General features: G+C 42.3%; 1 protein-coding gene across 3 annotated transcripts in view; it reads left to right on the forward strand.

Moving 5' to 3' along the window:
• TBC1D4 (TBC1 domain family member 4) overlaps positions 1 to 12094 on the forward strand; it is a 271276-nt gene that overhangs the window by 193596 nt on the left and 65586 nt on the right. For all 3 annotated transcript variants that reach the window (XM_030200605.1, XM_030200606.1, XM_030200607.1), the window contains exons 8-9: positions 2385 to 2507; positions 9865 to 9939. In XM_030200605.1, the coding sequence (XP_030056465.1) occupies positions 2385 to 2507; positions 9865 to 9939 (198 nt within the window). The remainder of the gene's footprint in view (positions 1 to 2384; positions 2508 to 9864; positions 9940 to 12094) is intronic.

Below are 12094 nucleotides of genomic sequence, written 5' to 3' on the forward strand. Positions count from 1 at the left end.
GGCTGTGTCTCAGGTGATGCACACAAAGTACGGTTCCACCTCCCAAACACTCACATGGACTTAGAAACCACCAAGCCTTTGAATGGGACCGGTGCTGCAGAGGAGCAGGAGTGGGACAGCGAGGAAAATGCAGCAGCGTTCAGGAAAAAAAAAACAAACACACACGAGTCCCGCCCCTTCCTGAGGAGGGGGTAGCTACCAGCACGGGGACAAACTGCGAGGAAAGCGCGGACGAAGAACGCCACTAAACAACCACTACATCGCGGACCTTACTCTGCAAGCTGTTCATGCGGTGAGTCTCCAAGCCGGCGTTCAGTGCCTACAACAGAGACTTCCAAACACATGCACCCTCAGCCCCGCCCCCCCTACAGAACGCCACCCACATTCCACACTAAAACCAAACCAACCCCCGCCCCCCTAAAAAAAACGGATAATAGCCCACCTGAGTGCCCAGCTGAAATCAGTGCCTACAAGGAGACCTCCAGACACATGCGCCCTCAGCCTCGTCCCCCCCTACAGAACACCACACACATTCCACACTCGAAAAAAAACCCATATCTACTCCTACTGCCTGCCTGCAATGGATCCCTCTGGTTTCAACAAAAATACAAGTGCCTACAAATACCACATCAGAGTGCCCTGCTGAATTAAGATTACTGTATCACACTCACACGCAGAGAATCACCCCCTACCAGCCACAAAAAAACCCCACATCTAATATGGACAATCAGCATCACTCACTAACACACATACATACAACCAAACTGCCCACCACCCAAAATGCCACACACTGCCATGGACAGACAACATCTTGCTTTCACACTCATACACACACACTCCCTCCCCCAACCCCCTTAACACAAAAACTGAAACAGTAAAAACCTACATCTCTCTCTTACAAACACCCACAGAATCCCATAATCCCCCCCCAAAAATAACACAAACACTCATACAGAACAACCCTACACCACAAACACCCCCCTACAAATACCCCCCCCACAAAATGGCACACACACCCACAGACACCCACAACCCCCCTCAAAACCACAAACACTCATACAGAACAACACTACCCTACCCCACAAACACCCCTCCCCCCCCAAAAAAATAGCATACACCCATAGACCCCCCCTCAAAACCACAAACACTCGTACAGACTTTACAACTTTAAAAAAAAACTCTTTTCCTTTAAAAAAAAATATATATCCCTTAATAGCAAACAGAAAAAGAAAACAAAAAAAAAAAACCCACATGCTAGCGCCCGTTTCATTTGTTTTGGAAACGGGCCTTTTTTACTAGTTATATAATATTGTGGCCCGCTAGGGGTAGTACTGACATTCATGCGGCCCTCTGTGTATAGAGGTTGCCCAACGGCTTTAAAAGGTTTTGGATAAAGTGTAAGGTCTTGATGTGTTCAATGACTTTTTTAAATTTATTTATTTATTTATAATTTCAATAAATTTTACAAGAAAACACTTGTACAGAAAAGGAGTATTATAATAACAATTCAAGAAAATAGTTTATAAACAATATCTATTAAATGATAATTACTGCTAAAGTCCACAATATAGGCAAGGTTAACATAGGAAAGAAAGAATAGAACTTATTCCCACTTGTCTTAATACGGAGTAGATATTAATGGAGGAAGCGCCGGAGAGTTTACAGCCGGCTCTTGTCTGGAGTCAATTGAAATTTAACATTTCCAAGGAAAATTTTGCTAATCGGTCACTCTCAAAGAAAACATATTTAATCAATTGAAATATAACAACACATTTACAAGGAAAATTAAGCCAGAAAACTCCCCCCTGCAACAACACACGGTCACGAAGTTTCAGAAAGGACTGACGTCTTTTCTGAGTTTATCTAGCAATACCAGGGAATACTTTGACTTTACAGTTCAAAAAAACTTCATGTCTATGTTTAAAGAAAGTTTTCAAAATCCAATCCCGGTCCGGCTGTAAAACAAAATCTATAATTAGTGTAGCAGGTTGTACTCCACTTAATTCATCTTCAATTGTTTGGGATAAGTTCAAATTTAATTCTTCAAATGGAGTCTTCATAGATGGTATTATATGCTCACTTGGTTTCTTGATATAAGGAGCCAAGTAATAAATCCTTGCAACAGTTCAGTAATTTTTAGTACTTCAGAAAGATACCTTTTAAATGTTATTAAAGGAGCCATTGCTGGTACTTTAGGAAAATTTATGAACCTCAGTGTTTTCATCCTTTGTAAATTTTCTAATGTTTCTATTTTCCTATGTAAATATACATTTTCTTTTATTTAAGTTATTTGTCTCTCTTTAATTTGATTTGTTTCAAGGGTAATCATTTGTTCCAGGTTCAATGATTTTTTAAATATGTGCATTGCTATTTTTTTTTTCCAGCAAAACATTTCAAATAGCACAATTCCAGAGACTACAACACCTAGTGGCCGGTTCAAGCTTGACGTTCTGAAAAACAAAGCCAAAAAGTCCTTGACCAGCTCTCTGGAAAATATCTTCTCAAGGGTAAGATCCTCAGCAAAAGTATCAAGTGCTTTTTTTGAAACCACTTGCAATGATAAGATTACCTAGTGGCCTCGTTTTTATAATGACTTTTATAAGTCTGTATCAGAATTAAAAATAAATGTATCATCTTTTCTTTTGGACAAGAATGAAAAATAGCCTGCTTCTTTCCCTTTTGTAGTGCATTCAAGGGAGGGTGGGAGAAGAGTAGACCGTCCCAACTGTTAAATCATCATTTCAGTGTACTGTTGTAAACCAAGGAGTGTTACACCCACCTTATCTGCTCATTAACTCATAAAATCATTTACGGGCAAGCACCGGAGTATATGCTTGGTCTTATTGACCTCCCGCCCAGAAACGCAGTAGCTACCTCATGTTCGTATCTCAACCTGCACTTCCCAGGTTGTAAAGGCGTCAGATACAAATCATTCTTCTCTTCGTCTTTCCATTACTCCAGTGCTAAGAATTGGAATGCTTTGCCGAAATACTTAAAAATGCAAATGGATCACCAACTGTTCAAGAAGCTGCTGAAAACGCACCTATTTGGATTAACCTACTCCCCCCATAGCCTTACTGAATGATATGCCCTTTCCATGCTTACTGTCTCTTACCACAACTTTTACTGTATTGTATTGTTATTTTTATCAATCCTATGTAAGCCACATTGTGCCTGCATGTGTGGGAAAATGTGGGGTAGAAATGTACTATAAATAAACATAACGTGCTAAATTTAAAGCTGGGGTTATCTGAATTTGTTTGTTCTGGGAACAGTTGGTTCCTTCTTGGAGTCTCTGTCATCCCCTGCAATGCAGACTTCACTGTGTTTAGATGGGATAGGAGCCAGTGGGTGCTTAGAGGCAGCCGGGAAGAGGGTTCCCAAAGATTGCATGAAACAACTTAGTTTGTTGTGTGTATAGTACCGTCTCACACATCCATTTAAGCATAGTTGAACCACTTTACCCTACATAACTCCATTTTAATACTTAAAAATTTACATGGCCCCCCAGACGATGATGAAAACAAAATAGTGGACCCCCAGCCCTCTCCCCTCTCTCATTCAGTTCCACCTCCCCCTACTTAGTATAAACAAAGCAGCAGGAGTAGTAACAGTAGCAGCAGTCAGCACAGTATGGGCTAAATTCAGTTTACAAATTGATGCCAAAAAATTGGTGCTCGATGCTGTTCTATAATGGGCACTCAAAGATGAGTGATCATTATTGAGTGCCAATTTGGGCGCCAGGACTTATGCCTGCTGAAACTAGATATAATTCCCAGCACCTAATTTGTCGCAGATCACCGGTGCTCTATCACAGTATTTCCCAAGTCCTGTCCTGGAGTACCCCTTGCCAATCAGGTTTTCAGGATCTTCACAATGAATATGTATGAACTTGATTTGCATACACTGTCTCCATTATATGCAAATCTCTTTCATGCATATTCATTGTGGCTATCCTGAAAACCTCCAACCTCCAAAAATGTTCAATAGTTACAAAAAAATCAGACTTTAATATTCCTACAAATAAACTATCAAACATGTATTGTGCCAAAAAAATCATAAAAATGATAAAAGTGTGCTTTGCGTAAGACGCTGAATTATGCTCTTTTGGACGCTGATTTATTTTTTTATGGGCAGCACTTCTCATATTCAAAAGATAATGTCTCCAGTATTTTTCTCGTCAATATACAGCATTACAAGTTTTTCTCTCAAAAGTAGGCTAGGATTCACCGCCAAAGACCGGGATAATGAAACCTCACTTACCGTGGTTTCCCCACCAGTAGAACTAGCTGCGGCCAGTTCTTAGACTGAAGTAGACCTTAAATTTCAGATAAACTGATAATAATAAAACCTCATTTCTAATTCGCTATATCTGAACCATTCTAAGTGGGAAACAATATATATGCCAAGTAAAATACTACCAAAAATCTAAAAATGTCCCCAAATTACCTCTGGCAGAAAATATATTAAAACATTTATCATACAAACCAGCATATAATTTTTATGCTATTTATAAAAATTATAAATATATATACAAAAAACATTTAGGAGAAGATCAGTGATTGAGATGCTTGTTCACCCTTAGAGACATTTAACACTTTGTGTAGTCTCATTTTGGGTGAGTTTTACTCTGAGGTCTCTCCTTTATATTCTACTATAATAGCATTTGCCAATTTGGTGTACTTCTGGGTCAGTTCCTCCACTGACTGTATTTCCAACATATCATACCCTGGTTTGTATGATAAATGTTTTAAAGTAAAATACAACAACATAAAATACGATGAATAGCTCAGCACTAATACAGCCTGTGGATCCCCCATCAAGTACGTATAGGTGTATATGGACAACCCCTTTTGGTGCCTCAAGTTCCACCATGACCTTAATATCTATAATTTTTACCCGTGCCAATAAGCATGTTAGTATATAGTGCTATAGAAATGATTAGTAGTAGTAGTAGAGTTGCAGTCTCAGATTAACAGGTCTCATGATTTATATACAGAAACAGAGTTAGCATATGTAAGATAGCAGATAGATGTAATATAAAAGATTTTTTAAAAAGGGGGGAGGGTAGACATCACTTAACCAGCATCTTGTAATTCTGTTTCAGTAACCTTCTGTCTCTGTTAATTGGGAAGAAATTTCAACTTAATAATTAGCAATTGAAGAACAACCACGTATTTCTTGGTATTTCCCAGGAAATGTTAAACACCACAACTCGTGTCTTTTGAGACCGCCACAGAGGCACATGTTAACTGGGAATATTATAACATCATATTGCAGCAGGAGTTTATGAGAGCTGAATATCCCAAAGCAAGCCAGCCAAAATATACATACCCCAAGGTCTTGAAAGACACCAGAACAGACCACTCCATTCATTCCCTAAAAGTGAAATTTAAACCTGGGTCTTTTGGTTAAATTGAGGGGGGGGGGAGGGGGACTAGGAATAAATACTGTGCTGCCTTGGTACGGGCACCAGGCAGCAGGAAGCAGTCCTGGGGCTAGCAAAGGGAAGGAAGGCATCATCCTGAGACTGCTGCCACCACCAACACCATTAGGCATAACCAAGGGCATGCTGCTGCAAGTGAAAAGGAGCCTCTGCTCCAGCAGTGGAGGACCAGAACAGAAAAGGAACATCTGCTCCAGCAGTCAATTACCTGGCCTCTGCCCCAGCCACTAGACGGGGATAGCGAGCTCAGGCCTGTCAACCCTTCAGATCAAGCACGGTGCCTGCTCTGCAGCAGAATCGCACATAGCCCCAGCCAACTCAGCAGGGATACCCCAGAATCAGAGTTTGCATGGCCCTTATGGTCAGGGGCTACTGTGCCTGAAAGAAATCAGCTCCAGAAACCCTTACGCTCTTGGAACTTAACCCATGATCTGATAATACTGAGGAGCAGCGAATGCATTATGATGAGCACAAGCCCAAGTAGAATGAGCCAGTCCGTTGCTCCGAGGGAATGCTTGACCAGAAGGTAAATGAGCAGCTGCCCTCAACCTATGCATATAGTAGGCAATGGACAAGTCTGTACCTGAAGCTTCTGTCGAGGTAGATCTAGTAAAGTATGATGCTTATAAGGACCCAGGAGACATTAAATGAGGCTTTCCGTGCTCCAGCCTTGTCCGGGAGCTCTGTGCTGCAGCTGTTGTTGTATCTGCAAAAACGACACTAAAGAAAGGCATTTTATAAGCGTATATAAATAGGAAGCAATTGAGAGGATCTTGAGCTGGTGTTATACTGCCACCTGCTGATAAGTCTATAGACTGCATAGTACTGTGCTAGTGTATACTCCCCCCCCCATTTTTTTTTCTGAATGGTCAGATCAAGCATTGGAAGATACTATCAAAAGCCAATAATGAGTTACTGTCGGTTGGTTTTATATAGACATCGGATCTCAATGCTCCTTCTTCCTTATACACCCATATGTCCAGGAAATTCAAACAATCTGTTTGATAAGAATATTCAAATTTGATATAGGATCCAATGGTGCCACCCTGCAAACAAGATGGCTGCCGGCACGTACTGTGTTTAGGACATTAAGATGGCAGCGTCTTCCCATGAGGGAGGGCACGTGCTTGCTCACACAGCATCCCACATGGACACCCCAATGCGGGCCTGCTCTGCAAGAGCGGCCAATGACATGCATGCTATACACTGTCTGTAACCTGTCCGTGCATGGCCCTCCCGAGGACATCTATAACAGAGTTAGTCTGCTGCCGTGAAGGGCATCCAAAAATTGCTGCAGGATCATAGCCATACTGCTTCTCAATCACTGCACATCCCTGCCAAGTTTATTAAATTCATGGCTGGACCGCACAGCCCAAGTGTCTGCTCATGGGAGTGATCGGGCTCCTACTCTGCATGCGCCCTGCCGGCTGTCCAATTTCCCAGCATATGGCAAATCATTCCCCTCTGTACTCACCCTTAGCCCGCCTAATGACCCAATGCACGGCCAGTTAGAGCCAGGGTGGGTCACCGATGTTGTCAGCTGTGCCAACTTGCACGCTAGCCATACCCGTACCTGCATGTCCAAAAGGCGATCCAGCTAGGAAACCTAGCACAGCACCCTGCAGAACAAAGGAAATACAAATATCTGCTAGATCCCCTGCGAGCAACTCCCTCTCAGAACTACCCCCACCCCAGCTGCTCCAGCGCACCCTACAGTGCATGGATGCTGCATGTCCAAAAGCTGGGACAAAACCATGGGGAGGGAAATGCAAGGGAACTCGCGGCTTTGAAGCAAATAACCTCCGGCCGCCTAATGACCCACAGCACAGAAAATTTGTTCACTGCGTGCACACTCCAGCCGCCCGATGGCCCATCACCTGGCCAATCGTGGCTGAACCCGTACCTGCATGGCCCAGTGGTGATCCAGCTCAGAGACCGAGTACAGCACCCTGCAAAACAAAAACACAAACAGTGTCAGTTCTCCCTAAGTAATACCCACCACCACGGATTCCGGAGTGACTCCCACACAGTGCACTCTAATGGCGCTAGGCACGAAAAACGCCGCTATCACTGCGAACAGTGGAGAAGCACGGCAGTGCTGAGATGAGAGGCAATCTGCGTTTTTGCAGAAGGGAATCTTGTATTTACTCTAATGCTTTTGAAAAGCAGGAAGTCTAAGCGGTGCACTCAGCAGCACATGAGAAAAGAAACCAAAGTTGAGCAAACCCCTTCTTACAGCCACAATGAGGTAGCCCCAGCAGGGAGAAAAATTCCAGAGAGAAAAACAAGGGGGTGGTGGAGAGCATCAGCAAAAGCTGAAAAAGAAAGCTTGTGAACCTGCTGGTGCAGCCCTCAAAATGGCAGTTGCATCTTTGCCAACGACCTTTTTGCTGCCTCCTGTGGCCACTCCCTTTCTCTGGCCCTAGGACCTCCCTTCCTATTACATACATCCCAACCCTCCCCCTCTAACCTTTTGCTGCCTCCCCTCCCCTTCTGCTGATTTATCCTGCCTACAGCTACCTGTAAACCCTTCTGAGCCCATCCCTCTCCTCTTCCCTTCCCTCCCCCTAGTACCTGCCTTCTCTAGCCGGGCTGTGCTGCCGCCGCCCGTTTGTGCGGCTGACCGCCTAGGTGTCTGGGTCAGCTTCCTTAACCATCAGTACTTATGTTCGTTTGTCAAATGTGTGTTTAAATAATACAGCTTTTTCTAAAAGTACAAAAATCATTTGCATGCCTAACCTCCAGTGGTAGACCAGTGCATCGAAATGCTGCAGCTAACGTAAAGCATTTTTTTCGGGTTTCAATATAATGATATTCCTGAGAGTTAGGTAATTGAAGTCTTTTGGAAGTTTCAGATCGCAAGGCCCATCCAAGAGAGAAAATAAGTTGGAAGTTCACCAGAAAAAAATTATTATATCAGCAGTGCATTTTTTCTAGCAAAAAAGGTGCCGGTACTCAAATGCTAGGACACCCTTCAAGGGTGAGGTGATCACTAAGGGACCAACCCCACAATAGCCAGGCCCCCTGCAACCATTCACAGAACCTATGACAAGGCAGAATTGGTGTGTAGAGCCTGAGCTCTTTCATTAAAACTTGGGGACCATGGGTCAATTTTAGTAGTCAATGGAAAAGGTGCCGGTACTCAGTAACCCCAAGTACCCCCTCAAAATAGCCCTGTACATCAGACATAGCACCTTGAATTTCACTCTCCAGAAAATTGGGAGCAAAGAACTCAGAACAGGACTGATATGATCAAAATTAGATGTCCCAGTCAACAGTCTGGAAGCAGAATTTTGGATAAATTGTAAGGCCTTAAACATAATTGAAGACATATCCAAAAATAATAATCTTGCCACCGCCCACTGCTAGCTGAAATTTCCACCTCATATATTCTTTCTTAAAAAGATGTTATATGGCATATATCTCTGAAATATAATGTGATGTCATAATTCTTCAGTTGAGACATTAATTATAATCCACGTGAGAGATTAAAAAGAAGGGAAAAGTACAACTGAGATTTTATTTATTATTCCTTAACATATCTTTTTCACTTTAAATATCATGACTCTTCAGCAGTAGTGCAAGACAAGTTACATTCAAGAAAGATCTCATTCCCCCATGCTAAAAAGTCTTTCTTAAGTGTCATTTGATTTAAATAGGAAAATAAAAAGTCAATTATCTGTTTGCTGAACTCACATTCTATTAGGAATGAAACCACATGGCTTCATGATATAATTATTGATTCTCATCTGGATATTCTGCTTGTGACAGAGGCTGGGGATTGAAATTTAATGTGGACAAATGCAAAGTGCCCCAATAAACTGGCTACTCTCTAGGGTGCCACCTGTCTCCGCCATTCTTGTTAGACTTAATACAAAATAATCATGGCAAACGTTTGATCTTGTCCTGTGGGCAGTCTCACCACTTTGACAGAAAGCACTTTTAGCAGAGTACTATAAGCTATTCTTAAGACATAAGTAGGCAGAGAACTATGTAAGTCTGCACTTTTTATTGCATTCTAAATATATTCACAGTTTCGCCAGTGTTGCATCACAGAGGTCTGGAGGTGGATTGTTAGTTACAAACACGCACAGGTGAGAGATCATGGCAGAGGGTGCAGGATATTGCTGGGCAAGACATCAGAAGAAGCCCAGATCTCAGCCTTGCCAGAAATTCTCCGTGTGCCTTTCACATTTTCTCTGTGTGCTGCTCCCTGTATAACATAACACAAGGCAAAATAAATAATTTGGGTTTCGCCCTTAGAATGTAATGTGTGATATACAAGAAGTGAAATGAATTGAATGCCATCCACTCTTGAGGGTGACTGCAGAGCAGGCTACTGTCCTGTTTAGATGACAGTGTATTATGTGTATTTTTGACAAAAATAACACTTTAATTATTTTGTGCTTTTTCACTAGGGAGCTCACAAGATGCGGGGGCGACTGGGCAGCATGGACAGCTTTGAGCGTTGCAATAGCTTTGCTTCAGACAGGGTGCGTAAGACGAGCTTGACGGTAATGTTAACCTGATCTCATTGACTTTGCCTCAGGATCAGTGCTAAATTGATTATCTAGCAGGCAGTGAAATATGCTGGTACGTTATTTAATTAAATGTATTTAAATATCTAAGAACCAGTTTTCAAAAAATTTGCCCATGGTGGCATTACAAGTTGAAATTTAAAAACAGAGTATTGGAAAACAAGGGGTTAATATTCTGTCTGCCACTGGTGTTATGCCCAGAAATTCATGTCTGGGTTTTGGCATTGAATTTCCAGGTTTGCACAGCCAGTTAAAGTATAGTTGGTTAAGTGTGATATTCAGCACTTAACCAGCTATGAGGCACCGCATAAAGATAGGACTGACTCTATTTATGCGGATACCTTGGCGGATTAAGTGCTGATTATTAGCACTTAACCTGACTCTGCCCCCAGCCAGAATGCCCCCAAAATAGCAAGTTTTGAGAAAGGCCTATGACTGGTTATCCCCGAACAAATAGTTTAGCCGACCAGGAACCATTTCTGGACGGTTAAATCGTTTGAATATTGACCCGCAGGTGCTTTGCTAACATAAAGGTAAAATTGACCTGGCTGTGTATCATCCCTATTTATGCATTCAAGTACACAACAGCAAATTTAGGGGCCCTTTTACTAAAGAGTGTTAAGAACTTAACGACGAATTGGCATGCATTAACTACTATTACACAGTAACTGCTTTTGCAGTATCTTTGTAATTAGCACATGCTAATTCATACGTTAAAGAATGGAGAGCATATTGCAGGTGGTGGACGGCAAGTGCCATGCACTGACAATTGCACAGTTAGCGCATGGCCACTTAGTGTCTCCTAAATAGGAGGCGCTGAGGAGTAGATTCTATCTATGGCACCTGAAAAATCCGCGCAGAATATAGGCGTATTCTATAAACGCCGCTAACAGTTATGCACAGTATAATATCGGTGCCCCTGGGGGGGCAGGGGAGAGAGGAGAATCGCTGGGTGGCTCGGGAGAGACCTGTGAAGTGATGCATGTGCAGAACAGCCTCTGATACGTCCTTCATGCTGGTGATGTCTCGTTCCTTTGCCTAGCAACTCTGCAACGTTCCCTTCCCTCTCACTGTTCTGCCCTCGAAGTCATCATGTTTTGACGCGAGGGCGGGACAGAGAGAGATGGTTACAGAGTTACGAACCCTTCATTGCAGTCTGCCACGGAATCTGCTTCAGAACATTGGAGGTGCAAATTATTATAGTAGATAATATGCACAGATTTTAGAAACACCCACACCCTGCCTATGGCCATACCCGCTTTTCAACTATGCGACTTAGAATTTAGATGCACCACGTTACAGAATATGCTTAATGAGTTGTGTGTGTAAATCTTAATACCAGTTAGTGCAGATAATTGCTTGTTAACATCCAATTAACAGTAGTGATTATCTAGTTAACCAGTTAAAGTACGCGCATTGTTATAGAAAACGCTTTGATTTCCACGCAGAAATTAAGGCGCCATATATAGAATTTAGAGGTGAGGAGTCTCTATAAAATATGAGTACCTTTTGACCTGCTCCAAAAAAGGTGGTAATGTGTGCTTGTAACAAGCCAATTAGTGCCAATAATTGGTTTTTAACAAGCAATTTTTGGCGCTAATTGAAAACAGTTAACATATACACGTGTAAATTTAGGCATGTGATCTGCCTCTAAATTTTACACGCATCGTGGAAAAGGGAGCTCGCAATTGTGAGGGTCATGGGCATGGATTTCAGTTATGCGCAAATTTTAGAATAAGGGGGTTCCTTGCATAAATGTTGGTGCAAATGGACATGCCTAATTTATGAGCGACCACCTGCACTTAAGCACTATTCTATGAATTTAGGCGCAGTTTATAGAATAGCACACAAGCAGGTTTTTTTAGGCACAATTTATAGAAGTACTACTACTACTACTTATCATTTCTATAGCGCTACTAGACGTACGCAGCACTATACACTTGAACATGAAGAGACAGTCCCTGCTCGACAGAGCTTACAATCTACCCCTAAGGGGCAATTCTATAAATGGCACCAAACGTTAGGTGTCCAAATTCCCTTATAAAGTTTAAGCGTAAACATTTGTGTACCTACATTCAGTGGCGGCCCTATTATTAGGCCACCTGAGGCC

This window comes from Microcaecilia unicolor, chromosome 4, assembly GCF_901765095.1.
Source record: "Microcaecilia unicolor chromosome 4, aMicUni1.1, whole genome shotgun sequence".
In the NCBI taxonomy this organism is placed as follows: Eukaryota; Metazoa; Chordata; class Amphibia; order Gymnophiona; family Siphonopidae; genus Microcaecilia; species Microcaecilia unicolor.